Below are 23,787 nucleotides of genomic sequence, written 5' to 3'. Positions count from 1 at the left end.
GCGACATTAAAGATCTGAACATACCCTGCCAGCCTGCCAGCCTACCCGCCTGCACACCCACGCAACTCACTTACATACCACCATTTCCCAGACAGCAGATTGATTGACTCTCGGGTGCCGTTTGCCATCACAGTAATCCCCGTCCGAACTGCCGAACCTAGCCTATCGCTGTGGCCCCGCTGCATATCCTCCCACGGTCACTGTGAGGCATATGGGCCGTTACCCAGTTCCCCATCACCCTGCCCGACCAGGTTCCAAATGTCATCCTTAGTATCCGACTACATCATCAACCCCGTCACTCGGACCGTTGTCCGTCGCTTCTCGAGCCCTTTCTCCACGGGTCCTTCCCTCGAGCCCCGTCACCCCTTCTCACGGGGCGACTATCCAGAGGAAAATGGCAATGCCATCGCCGAATGCGACGCACCCTCCCCTTTCCCCAGCCTCGGAAGGTTCACAAGAACCCCCGACATAGCCCTTGGTGCCAGATCCCCTCCTCGTCTCATCCCCCAGATGCGAAGGGGAGTAACTGCTCCCGCTGCAGACGAGCTGTCCCGACCCCTGACCGTTCCCTCAATTGCCCCCCTGCGACTCGAGATGGAACGTCACGAGCTGCCCGACACGGGGAGCGCCGCTGAGCCCGAGGGTGCCATCGACGCCAGCGCCAGCGCACAGGCAGAGAGGGAGTCGCGCAGGCTACCTGCAGACGACGGCATGCGGGAAATGCGGCAACGGATCCACAGCATCCAGCACAGTAATATCACCCTCGACCAGAAGAGGTTTCTTACGCAGCAGCTTCATACCGAAAATTACAACAGCGCCAGGAAAGCCAAGAGGGTTGCTGAGGGGAAACCCGCAACGCCCGTGGTCCCCACTCAGGATGGCTCGGCATCGACGTCTCGAGATACCAGCTTTGGCGTCGCAGCACTGGAGACGCTCAAATCCTGGACTGGGCTCGAGGAGAGGGCCAGGCTATACGTCTCGGAGCAAGACCGCCAACCGACATATGTGCCCGCCATGGCCATTCTCAATGACGAGGATGACTTGGACGATGATGCTGGGAGGTCGGACGGTGTCGAGGGTGCTGAGACTCGATTACTGGGCTGCTTGCACTACAGGCGCAATGTCAAGCTCCAATGTGCGTCCTGCGAGAAATGGTACACTTGCAGGCTGTGCCACGATGAGGCCGAGGAGCACATCTTGCCAAGGAAGGAGACCAAACACATGTTGTGCATGTTGTGTGGTCATGCGCAAAAGGCCTCCGATACCTGTGTGAACTGTGGCGAGACTGCGGCTCAATACTATTGCAACGTCTGCAAACTGTGGAGTGACGATGTGAACAAGCCCATATACCACTGTGACGAATGTGGTATTTGCCGGGTTGGGCATGGGCTGGATAAGGACTTCTTCCACTGCAAGGTGTTTCAACCCCAACAATGCGCTGACCATTGCTAGAGCGGTGCTAACCTTTGGACAGACTTGTCGCGCATGCATATCTATCACACAGACTAATAATCACAAGTGCATAGAACGTGCAACGGACGCCGACTGTCCTATCTGCGGCGAGAACATGTTCGCCTCGCACAAGACCGTCATATTCATGGATTGTGGTCACTCGATACACCGGACCTGCTTCAATGAATACATGGCCTCATCCTACAAGTGCCCGATTTGCAGCAAAAGTATCGTGAACATGGAGGCACTCTTCACAAACCTAGCGAACATCATCCGCGAGCAGCCGATGCCGCAGGAGTTTGAGAATGTAACATCGACGATCCTCTGCAACGACTGTTCAGCAAAATGCACTACAAAGTATCATTTCTTGGGGTTGCGTTGTCAGATTTGCCGTTCATACAATACGGCTGAACTGGAGCGGTCCGGGATGCCTGGGGAGAGGGTTGGGGATGAGCAAGCCTCCGTCCCTGGACGTTCGATTTCAGCAACACCAGAAACGCTCGCGTTCCCTCAGCGCTCAATACAGGACCGCACCAATGGGCCAAGTTCTGCATCAGGTCTGCAAGCGAATCCTCATTTACAATACAGCTTGAGCCAAGGTGCCGCCAGCCCGACTGGCCCATATGCGCAAGCAGTTCCGGACCCATATGCCGCTATGGACGAGGACGACGACGAGGAACTTGACTTCTGGGGAGGCGAGGCCCGGTCTGGTCCTGAAAGCGAGGACGATGATGATTACGAAGACGATACAGACGCCGAGGACTCAGAGAACGAAGAGGATGATGACAACGAGGACGAAGACATCATGTTGTTCGGTCACAGGTGAGAGCTGTGGCGCTCGTCTACTGGAGAGTTGGGGAGATTGCATTGCCCTTGGTGATTTGGATGGCGACGGCGTTCGGGACACGTGAAATCGGCGGCTATCACCGGGCTCGGCTGGGGCGGGCATTCAGTTGGGTTAACATACAGGCATTCGATGGGTTTGGAAAAGCTTCGGGCTAGGCATACGGCTTCCGGCGTCTTTAATGGACTGGCAATTGTCTCAATGGATTGGCGAGGACTGCCTGCGGGACATATTGACTGAATTGCACAAATGTATAAACATAGCAAGTAATTGATTCGCAAACCTCTGGTGCTTCCAGAAAATCCAGTGCCTGCCCGTGCATCCCCACACAAAGTAAAGAACAAAAGCAACGTTTTGACCTGGTGATGGTGACTACGCCAAACTCCACAAGCCCTCCCTCTCTCTCTCTCTCTGTCTGTCTGTGAACGACGGTTGAATTATTGTTGTTGTTGTTGTTGTTGTTGCTGCTGCTGCTGCTGCTTGCGCGACTCGAGCTCAATTTTGGTCTCCTGGGCGCCCTTGCGCAGCTCCTTGATAGTGGTCTGCATGGGGTCACAGTGAGCGATGGGAAACCCCCAGCCAGGTTGCAGTAAAGGAGAGCAAAGCTGCACACAAGACAGACTCACCGCAAGCGCTTCCGGGTTGACGCCTCGCTCGATCAGGGAGGTGCATATTGAGATCTCCCTCCGGTCAAGATGGCAGTTCTACGTCGGCAGGCACGCGATTAGCCCACGGTCGTTAGTGCTGGTCGCGCATGACGGAAAAGGGCCGGCGGCTTGCTTACGAGGATCTGCGAGATCTCCCAGAGGAGATCGACGGCTACTTGCGCCGAAGCCTGTTTGTTCTCTTCTGGCGGAGGCGGCATATTGTGTGCTGTCTCTGGTACTGTGGAGGGAGGGTGTTGATGGATGTGGAAGGGGTGAGGTTCTGAATGAGCGCGGATGAGTTACCCCAGTACTTACAAGCCAATCTAATCGGCGGTACTCCTGGCGGGGCGCTGGTTAACAGTCCCTGCATGCTATGCGGGAACAACAAACGCCTTTCACGTTTTGAAAACATTCAAATATGGGGTATTACATTTCTTTGCATTCATCCAGCCATATGTACTGTATCAAATGATTCCGTATCATATTACATTCACATCATCATTCGTCAGCTACAGTAAGCCGCTGCAGTCCTGTGGTTGGTACCACGATGAATCCCTCTTCTTCATGCTCTGAAAGTGCACGCCACATATGCAAATAGGCAGCAGCCAGGTGAAAACGGAGCTGGAATCATATACAGTTGCCCAAGTCGCAGTTGGGCTCCTGGTTCGAACCATCTCACTGTTTCAACACGAGCAAATCAGCTCTTGAGAGCCTCGACGAACAGCTCCCTCATGCCCTTCAACAACACCGCAAGCTCCCTCGTCTCGTTCGTTCTCTCCAGCACCCTCTCCACACTTTCCCTATCCAGCCTCGGCCTGCAGTGCTTCACTTCGTAGTCCCTCGACGTGGTGCTCAGTTCGAACCACGCCTCGCGCTCCCAGTCCTTCTCGTCGATGTGCGAGAACACAAACTTGAGCCTGTCGTCCTGCCCCGCCCCCTCGATCTTCATGCACAGGTTCGTGATCCAGAAGTCCAGCTCCGGCACGTTGAAGCGCGCCTGCGCCTCCTGCTGGGCCTGGTGCGCGCGCTGCGCCGCCAGCCGCGCGTCGATCTCCTTCTGCGTCTCCTCGATCTGTTTCTGGAGCGAGTCCCGCAGTGCCAGCTGCCTGTCGCGCTCCGCGCTGAGCGAGGCGATGGCGGCTTGCATCTCACGGGTCTCAGCTGCTTCCTTGGCAATGCTATTTTGATGTGTGTTCGTCTTCATCTGGAGTATGTCGATGTCTTTTCTCTTCATCCTTTGGTCCTCTAGATAGCCGTCTCTGTTAGTCCCTGCACTGCGGCATATCGGCGCGCCGCGGAAGGGATGCACACACCTTGTAATTCCGTGACCTGCATGACGAACTGGTTCTTCTCCTCCAGCACTCTCTTCCGCCCCTGTTCGATAAACGCATCGAATTTCGCCGTGAACCTGGCCATGCGATCGCGCAGCTCGTCGAATCCGAAGTTGATGCTGGGCAGGCTGTCCGCCACGGATGGCGCGGCCATTGTTTGTCGGCTCTGTGAGCTCCTGGGCTCAAATACAGTGGACATTGTGTCGTGGTATGTTTTGATCGGTGTCTGGTGAGGAATTCTGTGGCGTCGTTTCGATGTGATAGGTAACGTTGATGGTTCGGGTGGAAATGTCGCAATGCCACGCGAAGAATGGGTGAAGGACCAAATCGAATGCACAAGTCGATTGCCGCCTCTGTAGATGTCGGTTGCCCGAGCAATAATCGGTCGCGCTAAGGTACGTACCCGCAGCCAAGCTGACTAGGGCGTCGGCCCACCAGCCGCTGACCTTGACTCGCAGTGGGTCTGGCCCATCCCTGACTACGGAGTACTTTTGTCTCGCTATGGGAGTTTGCATGCTCTCAATACAACCCAGGACATTTTTCGACCACGAATTTGCTTACAACGCTTTTCTTGGAAGTTTGTATTGCCTTGGACTTCGCTATGCATACTTCAACCTCAAATTTAATGTCCAGTTCGAATACCAACAAAGCTTATGGCTGACCCCAGCCCCGAGTCAGATCGTGGTGGGCGTTACCGCGTGGCTCAAAACAAAATATCCGACAAGATTGAAATTCACCGTGTGAACGAGGTCTTACTCGGCCATGTGGGCCAAGTCTCATACCATTCTGTGCGTGACGAGGATGCAGACATAGGGGAACTGGGCTTCAATCGGGTAGTCGAAAACCGTGAGTGGCCAGTCTGCAGCACATGGCTCCCTTGCTTTTTTGGATGTGCAGAATTCTGACCAGACACTTAGCACCATCATTTCAGCAATTGCTGCCCTCTGAGCAATGCTTTGCCCCAACGAGGGCGCGGCCTGATCTCTCACACGGAAGCACCTTCCAGGATACCAAGTCTCAAAAGTACTGGCTGCTCAAGACCCATCCAGAGGCTTACCTCGGAAACGTCAATCTCAAAGAGACCATATCGGAGCAGCTCCGTGCGTCACGATCGGGTGATGATGGCGTGGGAGGCCAACTGGGTTCAGTCCTCGCCGTTGGCGAGATCTCAGACTTAAGAAGCACGTCCCATCCGAAGCCATGCCCGGCCGTGGCGATGGCGGCCGGCGAAGGTGGCCATGTTCTTCGGGTCTCCATGATCGCCTTGGAAAGATGGTCGTGGTCCGGGTCATCTCTACCGATAGGGGCAACTCAGTCACAGTTTCATGGAACGTGGAGCAGCGACGGATCCTCCATTTCTAAAATTCAGTTCGCTACTAAGCCGAGACAACATGACCCAATCCGATGGCTCGTCGCTCAAAAATCAACGTCAACAACGATTTTTCAACCAGAGATTCGTGCGAAGCCTACAACTAGCGTGGCGCATAGAGCGATATTGGACGACGCAGAACTGCAGCACATCAGACTGGACCCTATTGTTACACTGACCAAAGATGTCACTGGAGGAAATGCTCACTCTGACTTCTCGATCAACGTTGGCTCAGAAACCGAGGCACCACAAATTGCGATTGTAGACATGTCTGGGAACTGGTCGGTCTGGTTCCTCGATAGCCAGGGCCATCAATACGGGGGAGGCGGCGTCTACACAGCCGTCCCCAAGAGCAGAGGAAGCTTCGAGCTTCCACTATTGTCTCGGCCCTCCGATCAATTGCGCCACGCAGGAAATCATTTCAGGGTCTCCTGGGTCTGCAAGTCGGCAAAAGATGATGACTGGGAGCGAGAGAGCACCCCATCGGAGGCCGCTGGCTCAAGATCCCGGCCACTGCAGACTGACTACCTCACCGGCCATGTTGACTCCAGCCAAAAGTACGATGGGCTACTCATCTGCGACAGCAGTGGCATCCTCATTTTGGACACTGAGGTATTCAAAACTTATTCACATCTTGACTTCTCGAGGCGTCCCACCGCCGGCACGCTACTTGAAGCGCAATCTATCGAAGGATGTCCGAACAATGTTCTGGTTCTCACCACAGAACAGCTCTACGTGCTAAACATAAGCAGTATTGAAGACGAGGAACCAAGAAAACCGAACGTGCTTGTCTCATCCCCACACTTCAGAGGCAAGGACAAACAAGCTTTGAAAATGTCTGTGGCGAGATTGCGGTCTTCTGCTGAAAGCACAGTTTCCCTCGTGCTGGTCTATTCCAATCAAAATTCTCGTGTGCAGCTATTTTGCCTGACAATATCCTCTCGAGATGGGAGTGCAAGCTTTCATCACCAGGTGGTGCACTTCCCAGGCTTGCGCACCAGCCTGGGTGAGCTTGCAGGATTCGCATCTATATATGCAGTGCCTCTACGACGCTCTCTATCAATGGGCCGTCGTCGTGCAGGAAGCCAGGCCATTGGTGCATACATGGATAGCCACGATACGCAAACATTCCAGCTTTTTGGGCTGGGGATCGACATGAGTCTAAGCTCATCAGTTGTCGCCATTACAACCAGAGCTTCCCAGTGGCTCAGAAGGCCCGAAACATCGGCAAAAGCCAAGCGAGATGACACGAAGTGGAGGACATCATTGAGGAAGAGAGTGCTTCGAGAGGCCGCGGATGCCCTCATTGTTCCCGACGCAGTTGAAGAGGTCAAGCAGCTCGGTCGTCAGCGTGTGGCCCAAAACCTCTCGGCCCAAGAATCGATCCAGTTGAGAAAGTGGATGATCGAGCTCATGAACGAGATCAACGCCGGCTTCTTTGGGGCATGCAGCCTCGGGTCTGATGACGACAATAGCGCCGGACCCTTTGGCTCCATCGAAGACTTGTCAGAGAAACGAGAGTTGTACGAGTCTGTTGCATTGCAGCCTCTGCTGAGATTCAAGGACCCATGGCACGCCCTAGATATCGCCAATTTGGAAGCTCTGTGGAATCGAGATCTTGAGCGGCTAAAGAAATCGAGCGACATCCAGCTCACCCATTGTAGTGCATTTGGACCGACACTTGATGTCACTGACTTCTTCGAGCGCTTTTCCATCAATTGGTCCAGCCGACTAGCAGCTGAATCTCTAACAGCTACACAATGGAGATACATGCAGCTTGCGCTAGAGAGAATGGCTGCCGACGTGTACTTGTCAGGGAAGGGCGTCTACATGGTGCCCCAAACGACCCTGGACCTCGTCTCGAGGACGAAGCCTAGGCTGGAAAGCAGCCAATCCACAGTTGACGAGCTGTACGAAGAGACGCCATTTTCCCGCGCTGGGTCAGAGATGACATTACCGACGCCTTCAGCAACACCGTCATCATCTCGAGCTACCTCGCAAGTTGCGGACTCGGTCGGGACACAGGATACAGATGATGAATCTGGGAGTGAAGACCCAGCAGTGACCCGCATGCGCATGTATCTACCGTCGGTCAAGTTCATCCCCCGACCAAAACAAGGCCAAAGCCGAATTGTGTCTCTGTGGCCTGAACAGAGAGGCAGCGACCCCGCAAATTACAAGTACTCGCGGCACGGCAAGGGCGCGGATGGTCTCTCGGAAAGGGCGAGGCGCAGGAGGGAGAAAGAAGAGGAACGGCGGCGCCGGAAGGCCGAGAGAAAAGCACAGCTGGGAATCAAGCTGGAGGACTTTGGCGACTCATTCAGTCAGGCGTCTATACCCGATGAGATTCGATCGAGTCCGCCGCCTCAGCTGTTCGCGAAGAGCCAAGGACATTCTCATGGATTTGGATTTGGAAGTCAGAGTCAGGCCCAGAGCCAGAGCCAGAGCTTCGGTCCCTTTCAAACAATGTCGCAGCCGCTTCGGGGTGAGTTCGGGACAAGGACCTCATTACTGAAGAAAAACAGCAAGGGGAAGCCCAGGGCAATATCGGGATTTAAGTAGGATTCTCGATACTGCCTTGGGAGGAGATTTGAGCATGCTGGATATAACCATGCAGCAAAAATGTCTTGGGCACAGTCCAGTTAGTTTTGATTACACACAATCACAATCAGGAAATCCATACCCGCTTAGGTTAAAATGCGAATTATTTAACTCTTCTCAGGGACTATTACTCATGTGAGCGCCATAGATAATATTTTAAAACTACATTTTTATACACAATTTAGACTTGTGTGTTTATTTGCTGCTAAATGGTCTGATTAAGTGGCACTGTTGATGTCGGGGTTATTTAGCTGGGTGTGGACCGATCTGCAGCCAGTGACTTACAGAAAAGCCATCAGCTACTACTGTACTCCGTACGTGCAATGAACCTCTCTCTCACCCTACATCACAGCCAAACAAACCACTTGTTTCCCATACTTTCCGAATCAGAAGTCGACCATGTCTCACTGTCATGACGAGCATGGCCATCATGGCCACCAGTAAGTCCCAATTTCCTCATTTTCCCGAATATGCCAGCGCTCTGTCGCCGGTGACTAAAACGCAGAGAGGCTGCTAGCCATGATGAGCATGACCATTCGGACGATATCACGCCCGCGCTGCAGTTTTCACTCTACCAGCACATCGACTTTGACAACATCACAACTCTCAACGAGAGCGTGCACGGATCTGGCAAGGCCATAACCAAGAAGGAGTGGACCGACCGGCTGAGCGACCAGCCCGAGGTTGCCAGCGATGCCGATGAGCAGTTGATCATCAATGTTCCGTGAGCATCAACACACCTACCCTCTGCTTTGGCAAACGACTTCAGATTCACTAATACCGAAGCGCCGCTCTCCAGCTTCGCCGGGCAGGTCAAGCTCCACTCGATCCTCATCCGCACCTCGCAGTCGGCCAGCGCGCCCAAGACGCTCAAGGTCTTCCAGAACAGGGAGGATGTCGACTTCGAGGCGGCCGAGGACACGCCCGCCGAGCAGGAGTTCGAGCTCTCCCAGACCTCAGAGGTGCAGGACATCCCCGTGAAGCGTGCCAAGTTCGGCAAGGTCCAGCGCCTGGCCCTGTTCTTCCCGGATAACTTTGGCGACGGCGAGGAGGACGTCACGAGGATCACGTACCTCGGTTTCAAGGGCGAATGGACCCAGATCGGGCGCGCTCCTGCAAATATCCTTGTGAGTGTGCCCCCTGTTGGCCATGCATGACAATTGCGTATCTGGCAATCCTTTCCATGATGCTGTCTGCAGCGTCCGTCTTGCTTCGGCTCCACAGAGTGACTTTCTGGGAAGCTATACTACTACGGAAATAGACACGACTAACTCGATCCATAGTACGAGGCCGCTGCCAATCCAAATGATCACAAGCTCAAGGGAACCGACATCAATCAGATGGGCAGTGGGGTTGGTCAATAGACAACCCAGTGGGACGGCCTCCTGTGTAACACCCTCTATGGGATCGACTCCTGTCAGACAAGCCTTGTGGAATAACGTCCTTTTTTACGCAGGCTACCGCCCTGGGAGATCTCCTATCATGGCGTAATCCCCAGTCTTCTTGGATTCATATGTGGCTCGTCGCAGCCACACCGTCTTAACTACATGAAGTCGTCCTCCCAGTTCTCATCTCGGTCCTGGTTACTTGACGCCGCCATGTTCTCCTCGCTGAAGATGTCATCGTAGGCGTGATCCTTCTGGTACTTCAGCTGCTCTCTCTCCTTCTTTATCCGGGCTTCTTCCTTCTTCTGCAGAGGAGTGTTAGTTCCAACTGGCGATTGTTGGGATGAGCAGCACAAAACACGTACCCGTGCCAACTGGGCGGACTGGTCCCTCTTGCGCAGCTCGCGTTGCCGGTCATCTTTTTCTTGCTTCAGGTCGGGGTGTTTCTCAACCTTGGTCTTGTTGAGTCTGTTGATGATCGCGTTCTCCCTCTCGCGCACAAGGACCCTCTTGACCTGGCAGAGGAGTCAGGAAAGGAGCCTCCACGTCTCCCGGCGTGGGGAATGGCTCACCTTTTTGTCATTGTGGAAGGAGACCTGACCGACTGCCATGCTGCCGTCTTTCTTGAGGTTTGACCATGGTGTGTAGATGATGGTAATGTTGTCCTTCTTGTTACCTGGCAGATCTCTGAGCACACGGGCCCTCGTATAATCGACGGCGGTATGGCATACCTTCGATGGAGTTGGCCTTGGTAAGCTGTGCCAGATCCGTGACCAGAGGCTCGGGGATGTTCTCCCAAGTCTCGCCTTCTCTCAGCCGCAGGTAAATGTGTGCACTGGAGAGCTTGTCGACATGGAACTAGAACACCAGGAATACAAGTCAGGCCGGTGGTGAAGGCTTTCACAAGCTCGGGTCTCACTCATACCCTGCAGCCGTGTGAGCACACTATTGCAGCAAACAGAGAGCATGAGTGCCCAGATGAACTAACCAAACATCCTCTTCCCACCCGTGCTTGATGAGGTCCTCGTCTGTTTGGATCTGTAAGTGTTCGCTCGACCCTTGATCATGGTCACGGGCACCAGGCTTCGCTGTCACGCACTCTCAAACTTATCCTTGCCCACGTAGACGTAGGCCGGCGGGTCCACCACGTTGGAAGTAAAGTAATACACCATTTTGGATTCAGAAGGCCGTGAGGCTGGGGGATGGACAAAAGAAATCAAGAGCTGGGTGTGTTTGGGCAATTATCAGGCTCGTCGTGACGGCCACCAAGGGTTGGTGGGTGGGCGGTCTTTGGGGGGCGCTATAAGACCGTAAGTTACGCTGTGGCCCGTATTTTATCCCCACGACTTTTCCTCTACGACCGGGGCAGGCAACCCTGCAGGTGGTCCGCCTGCTGCGGCTGCCGGGTACAGCGACGCCAGAACCTCAAATTTCGGGTGGATTGGTATCTCGGCCTCGCACCACAACCTCACATCGCCGTTCGTTCGCTTCACACGCAGCGCAGCGACAATGGCGCCCAACATACCAGCGAGGTGCTGGGCATCAATACCCCGACCGTCACGGGCACCGTCGGCCCTCATCGCCGGCATACAACACCCCCAGGCGACGTCGCTAGCCTTCCGACCCGCCCTCTCCGTCGCCGTCGCCGCGCAGACCACCCAGACGCGCGGCGTCAAGTATGGGTGGAGCACCCTCCCCAAGCGCTCGAGCTTCCAGCTCAAGTACAACTCGGGCAACGGCCTGCCGGAGCCCACGACGACCCCCGCGGCCGCCCAGAAGCGCAAGGAGCGCAACACGCCCCTCCGGACCGGAATCCTTGCCACCAAGAAGGGCATGACCGCCTACTACACGCACAACGGCAAGCGCATGGCCTGCACGGTGCTCCAGGTCGAGGAGTGCCAGGTTGTGGCCCACAAGACGCGCGAGGAGCACGGCTACTGCGCCGTGCAGGTGGGCTGCGGGTCCAAGCGGCCCGGCAACGTCACCGCGCCGCTGCTGGGGTACTACGAGGCAAAGGGAATCCCGCCCAAGGAGCACCTCGTGGAGTTTCAGGTGCGCGACGAGAGGGGGCTGGCGCCACCGGTGGGCGTGCAGCTGCTGCCGGACTGGTTCCACAAGGGACAGTGGGTGGACGTCAGGGCGAACTCGAAGGGCCAGGGTTTCGCTGGTGGCATGAAGAGGCACGGATTCAGCGGGCAGGAGGCCAGTCACGGTAACTCCAAGAATCACAGGACAATGGGTAGTGTCGGCCCGTCACAAGGAAGTGGTTCGAGAATCCTGCCCGGCAAGAAGATGCCCGGGCGCATGGGCAACGAGAGGGTGACCATGCAGAACCTTGCCGTGCTGCGGGTAGACATCGAACTGGGTATCATCGTGGTGAAGGGCTGTGTGCCAGGACCAAAGGGTGCGCTGGTCAGAATCTCGGACGCCGTCAAGCAGGACCCACCGCCGCAGGAGTTCATTGACAAGATGAACCAGGCGCTGAACGAGAGGTTCCCCACTGCCGAAGAAGACCTCAACGAGGCACGGAGGGTTCACATGGAACTCAAGCGGTTGAGAAAAGAGGGCAGGATAGAAGAGGCTGTGCAGATGGGCCTTCAGGAGACCGCCGAGGAGGCCGTGACCCCGACCACTGTGTAGGATAAGTACTCTGGCAAACAAAATAAATGTGCATGGGAACACTTCGAAGCATGCAATGAACTTGACCAAATATTCTGCAAGTTACGACAAGTCTCATACCCCGGCCGTGGCAGGAAAGACCGCGAAACACAAAGCTTAACGTGGGTGTAAGCTGGAGTTTTATTAAAGATTGGCAGGTCCCAGAAGACCACGCTGGCCTGTTTGCGCATCCATGTCTTGCCTTTGCGCGGCCTGGTACCAGTGAAATAGCTGATGAGATACGTAGTATGAATCTGGCCCCCAAATACACCTTGCATCCACTGCTACTGTTATGTACAAATTATGTACAACACGCTGTGAAGGATCTGAACATTTGTAAGGGACTCGGGCGCGAGTACCTAGATAAACAGGGCAGTGGCTCTGAACCACTGGGGGTAGATTCTGGGACTATTTTAACAGCGTATCTACCAAATCATACATGAGTATTTTCTTTTTTGGTGCAGTCGAGCTACCTCTACGGTCCTGGCTCGTAGGCCGAGGAGGGCCTGTGGGTTGCTCCTCAGTCACTCTTCTGTGATGCTGATTCAAGAGCTTGGGGGATTGTCCTGAAGAGCGCGAAAAGTGCTACCCCTCGCACAATTCGGCTGCCACAGGCTCGCAGTCCCTGCTTGTATAGCACGGGCGTGTCGTTGTTGCTTCGAGACTAGCAACCCCGGTGTTGTTCTGCTAGGACCATTGACAGATCTCCCATGACTATGGCAAAGTCCACCTCGCGTGCCCCAAAGCTTCATCTAGTGCCTGAAGCCCCTCGTGGTGCCCTCGTCCTCGTCATCGTCCAAACCGCCGGGGACCCTCATCGCGCGGAATGGGTCCCCGTCGTCCAGTAGGTCGATCCTCTTGCCGTCACTCGTCTCAAGGCTCCACTCTGTGGTCTCGAAGACGCCCTTGGGGGTGGGCCTGAAGCTCGCGAAGTGCATGACGCCCGAGTTCTTGGTGCCCTTGACCGAGAAGGAGATGTCGATGCGGCCGTGCAGCTGGTTCATCTCGCCGCTGATCCAGGGGATCTGCTGCTGGAAGTAGATCTCGTCGCCCAGGTACTCGCGGGCCCTGGCGTTGTGGCGCAGCGCGTACAGCGTGGACGAGACGACGGGCGACGAGCTCTTTTGGTAGTTGAAGATGGCGACGCTGGCGGCGGCGACAATGGTGAAGAATATGGGCAGCGTGCGCGACCAGCGGAACCGACTTGCTTCGACATCTGCCAGTGACCATGTCAGTCCTTCAGCAAACCAAACAAGCAGTCAAAGACGGTGAGGCTCACCCGGCAGCTCCCTGTCGGCCCGCCTTTCCATCAGAGGTCCATCTCCAGGCTTCGGGGCGGCGATGAGCGACCGTCTTTGCGCAAGGGCTCTCCTAGAGGCCGGGGATCTCAGTGCTCGGAGGACCGTCGTCCTGCATATCGGCCTTGGTAACATGTCTGCGACCGTGTGTGTGCAAATTGGTCGTCGGGAAGCAAAAGACGTGGAAATAATTCGAGGCTGAAGTCGATCATCCCACCTCGGGTGCGGGCCTGAGACCCCTGTTTCTCCCGCGGCCGGCAGCGGCTCTTGGGTAGATCGACGTCACCTAAAGCTGCAAGACCTCAGCTCCCAAACCTTATTTGCCGTCCGCCTCGTGCTCTATTACTGCACCCCATGTAACCTTGCCAGCACATACGAGTGACCACCTTTAAAGTTCACGTCGTCAGCCCACCAACGGGCCTGTTCTTAGGCAGCCTGGTGCAACAAGCGAAGAAATATGGATATGAGCAGCGCAAGGACGCGGCTTCGTCGCACATTCCACTACCCCACCGACGAGAGCTCCACTGGGAGCACGCCCGAGGTCCTCGATGAGGAAGGTATGCTTCCTGGTGTCACGTTGGAGCGCATCGTGGAACAAGGCCCCTCCCGTACGCAAGCACGGCTGACCCGCCCACGAACAGAACAGGAGAAGCTCATCCAGGACCTCGCCGAGCAGAACGCAACCAACAACCAGCAGTACCAGATCATCCTCCTCGCCCTGCCCATCCTCTCGTGCATACCCTACCTCCTCGCGCTCTTCCGCCCCTCGACAACCCTCATAGCCGTGCTGGGGCTGACATCCCTGGCGAGCACGATATTCCTCCTCTTCAGCCTCCCCCCAACCGAGACCGGCATCCATGCCCTCGACAGCCGCGCCAGCTCCGGGCCCGGGGCGTCGGCGCACGCCCAGGGCGAGGGCGAGGGCGAGGGCGAGGGCTATGGCGGCGGCCCCAGCAGCAGCAGCGGGATCAGCACGCTTAGCCAGCGCCGCCGGCGCCGGAGGCGCGCGAGCAGCTTCAGCGTCGCACCGCAGAAGAGCCCCCTGGAGAAGCACCTGCCGCTGCTGAACGTCGGGCTCTGCGCCGTGCTGGTCCTGTATGGCCTGCTGGTGCGCCGGCGCGGCGATGGGGCCAGCGAGCATTTTGGCTGGCTCGGACTGGGGAACCTGCCCGCCATCGTGTACACCGTCGTCATCGTCGCAAAGCTGCTGATGGCCAACGTCGACCCGGAGAGGGAGCTGACGGCGCTGAGGTACGACTACAAGGGCGCTTGAGAATCTCCAGGCCATGTTCTCTACCGTTTGTCTACGAGGCGGCCATCCATGCAGGCGTTGCTGTGTCAGTATTGCATGTGTCGGAGAATGAGACACGCGTGAGTTACGAGTCGTATGATATTAGATACCCCTAAACAGAACATTATCAAAAATCACTTGGCCTGTTCAAGGTCCCAGCTCAGGCTCTTGCAGAGATGGCATATGTCCGATAGTGTGTAATGAACAGGCCACGGAGTGGCCAAGAGAACCGCGGCCTTCCAGGTCCAGTTCGGCCATCGCAGTTGAGAGTGCATCTGTTCCCCACGAGAGAAAAACACAGATATTGACTAGAACCAAAGTATCCCCCACTGTGGCCATTGCCACACATGTCTGCCTGTCAATTCCACTCGTGTGTATGATAAGCTTGCATTTCGGATCTGGATTCGTAAGTCTACCTCATCGTGTTGGACCGAAACGCGTGTTGAGCTTTGCCTGGTCAGGGCCACAATTCGGCTTGTTATTCCATCATCTCGGCAGTATTTGCTACCACAGTGTATAACAGCATCATGATCAGAACTCTTCCCATTTTCCTGCGGTGCCACTGTGTTGGCAGTGATCTGGTGCTTTCTTGTGTGTCAGAACAGAAACACAAAAGTTTGTCCCCAGTGATTACATGTCTATCGAGTCTGTGAATCTCAGCACGCCAGTGTATTTGAAAACGCCATCCACCCCTGGTGGCAGCTTTTCAGGCGGGGGGTCGGAGAGCGGTCCAGCCTCGGAAGACTTGTCGACTACAAGGGCGAGTCCTTGAGCCTTGATAGCGTCCACAAGCGAAGGAACCATTTTCTACATTCGAGTCAGTACGGGTGCACGTCAGGAATAGCAGGTGTGAGGGGGCATCGGTATCACATACCAGGAGCCTTGAGGCAACCACCAGGCCCATGAAGTTGTTACTCTGCGCCGTCCTGACGACCTCCTTGATAGAGCTGGACCGGCGGCCGTGGTTCACAGCGGCCGCGATCATCTGCGGGGGTGCCATTGAGACCTCCTCGCGGCCGAGGTCGTTGCACATGAACACGGGGAAGTTTGGCTGCTTCCAGTTCAGTGCGGTACAGACGCTAGGGCTGTACGAGCTGAATACGACGGACCGGACTGCCGTGCTGCCTCCGCTCTGCTGAGATTGTGCACGCTGCACGCGGGCGTGGTCGAAAACAATCCCCAGCACCGAGTCAACAAAGCTATTGAGACCGCGGCTGTTCGACTCCTGTGGTTGTGGATGGGCGTGATCTTCGGCTATTTGGTAGATGAAGTGCAAATTGACGTTGATGTTAGAGGGTAATACGTCGAGGGCCTCCGCAAGGGTGAGCCCCGCTGACGCGAAATGGCGATGAATTTCCTGAAGCTCGGTCGGCTGGTCGAGGGCCCCCGCTACAAGAGCCTTCCTCGAAGCTGACGAGCGGGCCATCTGATCGAATTGCGCATGAGTAACCCATGACAGAGGAACCGCCATGCCTTCTGTGCCCATGTCCACCGTTCTAGTAGGCCATAGGACCGCAACACCATCTCTTGTCTGCTGCACATAGAGTCTTACGAAATTGCCAACAAGACTGGAACCCGTGACAAAACTGCTGATATGGCGATCAAACTGCCGAGTCGCCTTCCAATACGTCTCAAAATCGGTGATCTCCAGAGGCTTTCCTTGGAAAGGCTTGATGACCTGCGTGGTAAAGCTGATTTGACCGATCGCACGAAGCCGGGGGTCAAACAAAGGGAGGCAGCAGCTGGCAGAACTGCTCAGTGAGGCCCGGAAGGTGTTGGGCAAAGCCACAGTCTTCGCAATGACCTTCGCTCCATAGGTAGGGAACACATCGAAATCCAGCGTAAAAGTGTCCAGGTTGTCGACTTGGAAAGAAACAAGGCGGGTATCTTCGGTAAATGGGAGGATGATATTCTTAGGAATGAAGTCTGCGGCCTTGGATGAGATGGTCAACCGCGCGGCCGGGTATTTGCCGTCGTGGAAGAACACGAGAGGCTGTTCAGCATCCGCACCAAAACTGATCTGTACGACCGTCTTCGTGTCCAGAAAGTTGTGTCCGTATCTGCGTAGCGGGATGATGGGCGGAGGCAATTCTAAGTCGGGAATTCCGTCTGGATCCAGTGACATTATTTCAGAGTCCTGCGTCTGGGCCATTGGGCCCAATGATGGCGGCAACACTTGGGTTGCCCTTGGGCTCGGTTCCTTGGCCGGCGTGCTTTGGAGGGATATCAGCAGATTCATGCACTCTAGATGACCCTCCCACGCTGCATAGTAAAGCGCGGAGAGCTCTTTCTCGTCGAGAATATTCGCGTCAACGCCTTCGTCCAGGAGTGCTCGCAAGCAAGGAACGTTGCCCTCGCTAGCAGCATGCACAAGCGGTGTCCACCCGTATAGCTTGTCGATTTGATCTAGGTCGGCACCAAAATGCTTGAGTAGACTCAGCAGCTCTGGGTTCCTGGCAGATCTGGCCACAAGGTGCTGGGGGTACAGACCCTCGGCGTCTGGTAGTATCTGGGCGCCTTTGGTGAGGAGCAGCTCGACGATTGCATGCGAACCGTGTTTGCATGCCAGGTTCAGTGGGGCATGGTCGGTGTCTGAGATTGAATTCAGCTGGGCTCCTTTCTCCACAAGAATTTGTACACAGTCCAGATTGTTGTGTATGATGGCATGTACCAACGGCCGGAAATTATCGTGATCGATGAGATTGATGGTATCGGCGTCGACTAATTCCGGGTCAGTAAATCAGAATACGGCGAAAGGGTGGGTGTTCTGACCAGCCAGCAACGCATTAATCATGTCCAATCGGCCATGTAAACTGGCATAATGCAATGGTACGCGGCCGTAGACGTCCGTCCGGTTGACTGCAACGCCTTTCTCCAATGCGAGGTTCAGAACAAAGTAGTTGCCGTAGATGGTCGCCTGGTGCAAGCAGTTGCGCTCATTGATGTCATCTTCGGACTGGATATCCACCAAGCCTGTGTCAAGCAGGAGCTGGAGAGATTCCTGCGGGGCCTCATTGATAGATGCAAGAAAGGTTCTGGTGATCCTCTCCATCAAAGACAGGTCTATTGTAGAGTTGGGCTCCACTGCTTCTCGCATACGCCCCAGGAGGTCTCTCAGAGAGTCGAGGTTCCCCGAAAGGACAGTCTCAAGGAGGACGGTATCTGCATCTCCTTCTTCGGTGCCCAGGAGATGATGACTGCTCACAATATGGTCCGGTCGTCCTTGTCCCTCGAAGCTGACGTGGTCGCCATCTGCCCAAGCACCGAGCTCCTGCAGGCTCGTTGTGACCTGGTCAGAGAGCTCGCTGATAACTGTCGGGTTGAAGAAGGGCTGAACCTCGACGGCCCTGGAAAGGTAGAGCTCCTTCGTCTTGGACTTGGAAGTCTTGTCCCATTTTTTGAGGATCTTGGAGAATGCCGTCCCATTTATGTCGACAAATTGCTGCAACTTGTTGAGATCGTTGGCGAATTGTTGAAAGCCCTCTTGCAGGGTTGTGAACTTGGCTGAGCGTCTTGATATACCATGTCGTGACTGGAGGACCTTTTTCTTGTCCAGAAGGGTTTTAAGACGAATTTTGAGCTACGGATCAGGCGTCAGAAAGTGTATGCGCGAGTCAATGAGGGACTTGATCGGTAACACACCTCTGCTTCTTTCTGGAGATAAAAGGCGTTTACCTTCTCAAGTTCCCTTTCCTGGTCTACAGTTAGCACCAGTATGTTCAGAGTCGTTGTAACGGACTCCAGGAAGCCAACATACCAACTGGAAGAAGAACGTTGCCTTGTTCGCTTGCAAAGCGGCTTGTGAATCTATGCTAACGGTGTGTTGAAGGTGGTCATTCTGAGCTTGGAGCGTGGGAGTTGCGGAAAGCTTTTTAATGAGCTATGAGGAATTGTGGTTAGTGACAATTCTGCCACCCAGCCGTCCTAGTCGCACAATAAAGTGGACCGTGGGAAACATATATCATCCAGTCCCAATGTGCTCCTTGTTTGATTGCTGTAGATGATTCTTGTGGTGCTCTTTCTACCTCAGAGCTGATACTATCCCAGAGTGGGAAGGGGGAGGCCGCTGGGGAGGCCCTGGAGGCAAGACACACCTTTTTCAGTGCTTTGTAGTTGACAAAATTGGCAGCATACTCAGGAACCTCAAGCTGGCGCTTCTGGATTTGCTTGCCAAACTTCCTACTTGGAGGATCAGCCAAAGCTGAGACAGACGCACAGCAGCAGCACAAGCCACAGGCTGAGTAGAGCGCAAAGAATGTGGCCAGCGCCGTGGAGTCAGGGTTTGACTTACATAGTGCAAATTTGGAGCCGCTGACCTGAGGAGGCCACGGGCTGTGACGCAAAGATTCACCCAAGGATGGAAGCTGGCCGTGAATTTTATTGACTCGAGCAGTCTCAGACAATACTGGGCTGAAAAGAATCGAAGTATCAGCCACGGGCTCCTCTTGTATGGCCCACGCAGGTGTGACGTCCGAACCCGAGCAGCAGCTTTCTCTGTAAATGGACAAGGCGTCTCCGACAGTGCGACTTGGACTTGTCCCCGTGTGGATAGAGACCCGATACACCCCAACAAGCAGGTGGATATCAGTCGTCCGGCCCTGGGTTTCCTCCTTACCAATCGGAATTGCAGTACAGATATGGGCCAATACGAGGTATTGCTTCGACTGTTGCGCACAGTCTCCTCTGCGTGGCGATAAATACCGTAGTCTCTGTGCAACCTGACAAGAAGAAAATCAGAGACGAGTTCCCAGAGTAGCTGAGTTGTAAATGAGGCCAGACTCGCAGGCTTCTCTTTCTCCGTCCGACTGCGTCGTAGAGCGCAAGCATTCGCCTCTCAGTTAAAGGGAGATATAAGACGGTGCAGCGGCTGCCAATCACGACCAGAATGAGGATCCGCAGCGGAAACGTGAGGCGGTGATCCGGCAGGAGCGTATCCCCAATGAGGAACATGCCATGTGTCACCGCTGCACCGCTCTGCTGGTTGAAAATATACCCAGGAGATGGAGAAAGTGGGCTCGTACAAGACAGGCAATTAAATAAAGCACTGCTGTCCAAGCACTGCTGTCTAACTCAGATATAAAAGTCCAAATGCCGCAGCCCTGTGGGCTCAAACCTACTGGAAGCAAGATACCGGAAAGCCGCATGGGACGAGGATGCCCGGCAAGCACTGGACGGCAGAAGTTGCCCCAGGCTTGCACGCAGACAAGGTAGTAGTAGGAAATGAAGAAGACTTACTCAGCTGGGGCAGAAACAAGAGAGCAAGTGGGTGATATGGTGTGCTGGGGCCGGCTGGATGTAAATGGGCTGGCTCGTGGGAAAATGGACCCCTGTAGGTGAAGCTGGGGGCTGCAGAAGGCGGGAGTGCCGAGCTTCACTGGCCGGTGAGATGGTGTTGACAAGCCAGGCGACCAAGATGGCAGGATGGGTAGTTGTATGTGGGCAGATAAGCTACAACTTGAAGTCCGCCAGGAGGTAGGGTACCCAGGTAGCTTAGACGAGGCGCCGTGCAGGCGATTGGGCGTTATATGCAGATGGTCCTGGTAGGTGGGTTTGACAGCGTTTTCGTTCCGAAGACAATTCTTCAAGTGAGAACCCGGACTCGATCAGTCCTGGCAGGGTTGACAATCCAGTGTAAGCAAAATAAATCATACATCAAGAACTTGAAGATGGCGGTGGGTTAATTTTGATATAGCGCAGAGGACGCAACCCCGGTTGAGCACAAGATGAAAACCCAACGTAATCCCGCCGGGCTTGTTCTCTCGTACGAACAGGTGAGAGGGGCGGCTTGTGAAGGGTGCGCCCGCCGTGGCTTGCCGATGCCAGAGGCGTTGTGTGGTGTGTTCTTGGAGGTATCGGGTATTGGGTATTGCAGTCTACCTGCTGTGTCTGGTAGGGAGCACTTGAGGGAAGCCCGAGTCAGAGGGACGGAAGAGAGCACGGGACAGCCTGATGCGTTGTGCCCAAGAGCGAGTGGGCGCGTCCCAACCTTGAAAGGCACGAGGCGCCAGGCACGTTTGGCAGGTACCCGTGATGCTACAGGACCCAATGCAGGGCAGCGTCAACCCGGCATCTGCTCGGTTTGGTCCCGCCCAACGCACCCATTCCCAGTATCCTGCCATCCTTGAGGCTCTTTCCTCGTCACGGGCCGTCCAATCACGCTCGGCCCCCCAGGAACGTGCACTCTAAGCTGTATCCGGCCTGACCCTGGTAGCAAAACTGGGCGGCCAAGGTGGGGAGTCCACTGGACGTCACTTGGCCTAGTTGAATTGGGGACTTTTATCTCGGTCCGCCTAGACGTGTGCTTAGTGCTCACAGCAAGACAACACTGCCACGATAGCTGCACCGCTACAGGCCCGTATGCAGTAAGTATGTAGACTGGACTGGACTGTGTCATGTCTTTTTTTTTTTTTTGGTGAATTTTTTTACAAGACTTCATCCCATCGGAACTCATCATTATACACAGCCAGCATATATCCACCCCCCTAAGAGACCAGTCATCCTAGAGGGGACAAAGAGGTGGTCTGGTCTTCTGAGTTAGAGTTCCTGCCTAGGTACTAGGTTCGCCCTTCCTGTCCCGGACGATTGCTTCGACCCACATAGCCGTACCAGAACGTGATGTGCTTGACGCGCTCGTCAAACCGGGACCCCGTTGGCTATAAGGGCCCCTTCACATTTCATTTTGATGGTCGTGGAAGCGGCAGTTTTGAGCGCGTCTCGGGTTTTCTCCGCAAGTTCCCTTGCCGAAGAGTCTGAAGACCATTGGGAAAATCCACGGATGAAAAGAACCACCTAAGAGGAGACCAGACGGTAACAACATGCGTGCTGCATATGGATTCACCCAAGAGATGCCCACTACGGCAAAAACATCTATCGCATTCACGCTGGGGGTTGGTGAACGTCAAAACATTTGAGTGTCTGCCACAGCAGCGTCAACTGCCACCAGCAGAGCTCTTGTTGGGGGGGAATCAAGGCTTACGTTTGTTTCTAGGGATATCGAATAACAAGGCATGAGGTCTTGGTGCTCCAGATCCACCGCTACTCGCACCTTCACGACAGCGCTCCAAACCAGGGGGAACCACGCGTAGGCTGTGTTTTGTGTGCCGCGAGTCTTATCCTGACCACGCTTTCAATCCATGTTTCAATTTCAGCGACAGGCCGCTCGAGGGTCTCATTGGCCCTGGAGCTTAATTATTTCTTCGCGGCTTCCTTTTTGGCCTTGTCATCCACCAGACTGTCCGCCATCGCCTCCGCCGCAGCTTTCCTAAGCCTTTCCTCAGAGTCCTCCGTATCCTCCAGTTTGATGCCCGCCTTTTCTGGCTTATCCTTGGCGTCTTTATCGTCGTCACTGTCACCAAGGCTGAAGGGGTCGTTCTCCGCGATGGGGCTTGGCTCGACTGAGGACAGTGGCTGCCATTTGCTGGATTTTCCGCCAGCAGTTGCCGAGCTCGAATCCTTGGCCGCGTTCTTGGGCGACGTGTTGTAGATGTCAATGTCCTCGACGCCATCCTTGAACGACACCTTCCGTCCATCGTGCGGCTTTGGCGACAATGAGGGTGGCGGCGGCTTGAACAGATTAGGGTTCTGTGCCTGCTGGCGACCAGCAGGTGCTGAGTTACGTCTTAGCATCTGGCATTGGCATTGGCATTGGGTTTCAACTTCCGGCGTGTACTTACTGCCGTCGCTGTGGAACTTCATCCCTGCAAAATCATCGCTAAGCAGCTCTGGATCAGCATCATAGCGCTCATAGTCCCGGCTTCTCCTCGATGAATCCCCACTACCCCGCCCCGCAAAATGTCCACGGCCGCCATGTTGCTGGGACGAGCCTTCGGTTTCGTCAAACTGCTCGTCAAACTTCTTCTTGATATCCTTGAACCACGAGTTCACCTTGACCTGTGTCTCCTGGAAGCCCTTCTTGAGCTGCTCCTGTATGACTGGGAGGTCGTCGTCAATGAAACTGTGCTCCCTGTCATCGTGCAGCTCGTTTGGATTCAGGCCGGTCTGCTGCCGTCGGCGAGGTTGGTTTCCTGGGCCTCTGTTGGAGGTCCGAGCTTCGTATGCCGCACTCTGGCTCTCGTAATGTTGCGCCAGCTGGCGAGCATAGGCCTCGTCCGCCTCGAGCTGGGACTGGGCATTCTGGGGTCGCGGAGGCTGCGGCGGAGGCTGCTCTTCTGCGTCGTGCTGGATAGCATCCGGGTCGCTCATGCCCAGCAGCGCATTAAACGCTGGGTCGACTTGCCCCCCGCTTGCAATCAGCACTGCCTTGATGACGGCGGCGTCGATGCTGGGGAATGCCTCCTTCAAGATGGCCTCGTTCTTCTGCTGCTCGGTGACTGGTCGAGGGGGTTTCGGGGGGGGAACCTCCTGAGAAGTAGTTGTTGTCGTGTTTGGGGGAGCCGCGGTGGTGGTTGAGGCCTCCGTGGGTGCGCCAGTGGCAGCCCCTGATGCTGGGGTCGGCTTGGTGGTGCCGTCGTCCATATTGATGACGCCTGATTCTTGAACGTCTTCGTCGTCGGAATAGTCCAGTGGCTTCACTGTCGTGGGGGACTCTGGTACCTTGTCCTGTAAATGGAGAAGATGTCAGTTGGGGTGGCTTTGATTGAGAGTGGGTAGGCATGAACCGAGCTTCATCTGGTGTTTGAGTCCTGGCTTCTGCTCATGCTCTCGGAGATGAGCCAGGGGACGATGCTTACCGACATCTTGAACCGAGATGGCGTAATGAAATGGAACCGGTGCTATGACGGAAAGTTTGTCCGTCAAGTTGCTAAGAAATGGCGACTTGAAGAGGTAGTTTGCGAGATATCTAGGAATCCGACGGGTTGAGGTGGCGTAACCTTTTGGAGATGCCTGGCTGCGTCAGACCTCCAACCGCTTAGGGGTAGATGGCTCGTCGGTACCAAGGTACCTTGCAGCA

At 55.2% G+C, this 23,787-nt stretch overlaps 11 protein-coding genes across 11 annotated transcripts; 5 read left to right on the top strand and 6 right to left on the bottom strand.

Annotated features, from left to right (window-relative positions):
• Window positions 1-258: 258 nt before the first annotated feature.
• Window positions 259-2,278, top strand: KVR01_009676 (uncharacterized protein; the record flags this gene model as incomplete). The annotated part of the gene is made up of 2 exons (XM_044793517.1): window positions 259-1,366; window positions 1,527-2,278. The coding sequence occupies 2 exons, from the start codon at window positions 259-261 to the stop codon at window positions 2,276-2,278; spliced, it is 1,860 nt and encodes a 619-aa protein (XP_044640924.1).
• A 455-nt stretch (window positions 2,279-2,733) lies between these two features.
• Window positions 2,734-3,161, bottom strand: KVR01_009970 (uncharacterized protein; the record flags this gene model as incomplete). Its single annotated transcript, XM_044791514.1, has 3 exons — window positions 2,734-2,838; window positions 2,923-3,000; window positions 3,081-3,161. 3 exons carry the CDS (start codon window positions 3,159-3,161, stop codon window positions 2,734-2,736), a joined length of 264 nt encoding a protein of 87 aa, XP_044641218.1.
• Window positions 3,162-3,412: 251 nt separating this feature from the next.
• Window positions 3,413-4,575, bottom strand: KVR01_010129 (uncharacterized protein). The gene is made up of 2 exons (XM_044784913.1): window positions 4,257-4,575; window positions 3,413-4,188 (listed from the first exon to the last, which is right to left on the bottom strand). Exons 1-2 carry the CDS (start codon window positions 4,471-4,473, stop codon window positions 3,641-3,643), a joined length of 765 nt encoding a protein of 254 aa, XP_044641377.1. The 5' UTR covers window positions 4,474-4,575; the 3' UTR covers window positions 3,413-3,640.
• Window positions 4,576-4,820: 245 nt separating this feature from the next.
• KVR01_009869 (uncharacterized protein) lies at window positions 4,821-8,341 on the top strand. The gene is made up of 2 exons (XM_044787514.1): window positions 4,821-5,120; window positions 5,192-8,341. Exons 1-2 carry the CDS (start codon window positions 4,928-4,930, stop codon window positions 8,203-8,205), a joined length of 3,207 nt encoding a protein of 1,068 aa, XP_044641117.1. The 5' UTR covers window positions 4,821-4,927; the 3' UTR covers window positions 8,206-8,341.
• Window positions 8,342-8,643: 302 nt separating this feature from the next.
• KVR01_009773 (uncharacterized protein) lies at window positions 8,644-9,608 on the top strand (the record flags this gene model as incomplete). The annotated part of the gene is made up of 4 exons (XM_044791565.1): window positions 8,644-8,684; window positions 8,762-8,968; window positions 9,044-9,371; window positions 9,528-9,608. The coding sequence occupies 4 exons, from the start codon at window positions 8,644-8,646 to the stop codon at window positions 9,606-9,608; spliced, it is 657 nt and encodes a 218-aa protein (XP_044641021.1).
• Window positions 9,609-9,787: 179 nt separating this feature from the next.
• KVR01_009883 (uncharacterized protein) lies at window positions 9,788-10,801 on the bottom strand (the record flags this gene model as incomplete). The annotated part of the gene is made up of 6 exons (XM_044785493.1): window positions 9,788-9,934; window positions 9,995-10,144; window positions 10,202-10,305; window positions 10,361-10,464; window positions 10,618-10,657; window positions 10,729-10,801. The coding sequence occupies 6 exons, from the start codon at window positions 10,799-10,801 to the stop codon at window positions 9,788-9,790; spliced, it is 618 nt and encodes a 205-aa protein (XP_044641131.1).
• Window positions 10,802-11,045: 244 nt separating this feature from the next.
• Window positions 11,046-13,827, bottom strand: KVR01_009779 (uncharacterized protein). Its single transcript, XM_044792409.1, has 2 exons — window positions 13,567-13,827; window positions 11,046-13,503 (listed from the first exon to the last, which is right to left on the bottom strand). Exons 1-2 carry the CDS (start codon window positions 13,718-13,720, stop codon window positions 13,040-13,042), a joined length of 618 nt encoding a protein of 205 aa, XP_044641027.1. The 5' UTR covers window positions 13,721-13,827; the 3' UTR covers window positions 11,046-13,039.
• Window positions 11,139-12,269, top strand: KVR01_009720 (mitochondrial 54S ribosomal protein YmL9; the record flags this gene model as incomplete). The annotated part of the gene is made up of 1 exon (XM_044783482.1): window positions 11,139-12,269. One exon carries the CDS (start codon window positions 11,139-11,141, stop codon window positions 12,267-12,269), a length of 1,131 nt encoding a protein of 376 aa, XP_044640968.1.
• A 215-nt stretch (window positions 13,828-14,042) lies between the features above and the next one.
• Window positions 14,043-14,858, top strand: KVR01_009642 (uncharacterized protein; the record flags this gene model as incomplete). Its single annotated transcript, XM_044788495.1, has 2 exons — window positions 14,043-14,142; window positions 14,227-14,858. The coding sequence occupies 2 exons, from the start codon at window positions 14,043-14,045 to the stop codon at window positions 14,856-14,858; spliced, it is 732 nt and encodes a 243-aa protein (XP_044640890.1).
• Window positions 14,859-15,506: 648 nt separating this feature from the next.
• Window positions 15,507-20,065, bottom strand: KVR01_009753 (uncharacterized protein; the record flags this gene model as incomplete). Its single annotated transcript, XM_044781658.1, has 7 exons — window positions 19,492-20,065; window positions 18,971-19,055; window positions 18,634-18,756; window positions 18,519-18,569; window positions 17,649-18,456; window positions 15,751-17,597; window positions 15,507-15,683 (listed from the first exon to the last, which is right to left on the bottom strand). The coding sequence occupies exons 1-7, from the start codon at window positions 19,824-19,826 to the stop codon at window positions 15,507-15,509; spliced, it is 3,426 nt and encodes a 1,141-aa protein (XP_044641001.1). The 5' UTR covers window positions 19,827-20,065.
• A 1,222-nt stretch (window positions 20,066-21,287) lies between these two features.
• KVR01_010027 (uncharacterized protein) lies at window positions 21,288-23,703 on the bottom strand. Its single transcript, XM_044792170.1, has 3 exons — window positions 23,567-23,703; window positions 22,550-23,435; window positions 21,288-22,483 (listed from the first exon to the last, which is right to left on the bottom strand). Exons 1-3 carry the CDS (start codon window positions 23,570-23,572, stop codon window positions 22,065-22,067), a joined length of 1,311 nt encoding a protein of 436 aa, XP_044641275.1. The 5' UTR covers window positions 23,573-23,703; the 3' UTR covers window positions 21,288-22,064.
• Between the last annotated feature and the right edge of the window lie 84 nt (window positions 23,704-23,787).

This window comes from Diaporthe batatas, assembly GCF_019321695.1.
Source record: "Diaporthe batatas strain CRI 302-4 chromosome Unknown Contig00012, whole genome shotgun sequence".
Taxonomy (NCBI): Eukaryota; Fungi; Ascomycota; class Sordariomycetes; order Diaporthales; family Diaporthaceae; genus Diaporthe; species Diaporthe batatas.
The sequence above is the reverse complement of the archived record's forward strand: the minus strand, read 5'-3'. Positions and strand labels throughout refer to the sequence as shown.

Bases quoted from the DNA above. Each gene is read 5' to 3' on its own strand.
- KVR01_010027 (XM_044792170.1), bottom strand. The intron at 22,484-22,549 runs GTAAGTACACGC...GACGTAACTCAG, and splicing joins GAAGTTCCACAGCGACGGCA to CACCTGCTGGTCGCCAGCAG.
- KVR01_010129 (XM_044784913.1), bottom strand. From the start codon at position 4,473: ATGTCCACTGTATTTGAGCCCAGGAGCTCACAGAGCCGACAAACAATG. The intron at 4,189-4,256 runs GTGTGTGCATCC...ACGGCTATCTAG, and splicing joins GCAGGTCACGGAATTACAAG to AGGACCAAAGGATGAAGAGA.
- KVR01_009779 (XM_044792409.1), bottom strand. From the start codon at position 13,720: ATGTTACCAAGGCCGATATGCAGGACGACGGTCCTCCGAGCACTGAGA. The intron at 13,504-13,566 runs GTGAGCCTCACC...GGTCACTGGCAG, and splicing joins GGCCGACAGGGAGCTGCCGG to ATGTCGAAGCAAGTCGGTTC.
- KVR01_009869 (XM_044787514.1), top strand. From the start codon at position 4,928: ATGGCTGACCCCAGCCCCGAGTCAGATCGTGGTGGGCGTTACCGCGTG. The intron at 5,121-5,191 runs GTGAGTGGCCAG...CCAGACACTTAG, and splicing joins CAATCGGGTAGTCGAAAACC to CACCATCATTTCAGCAATTG.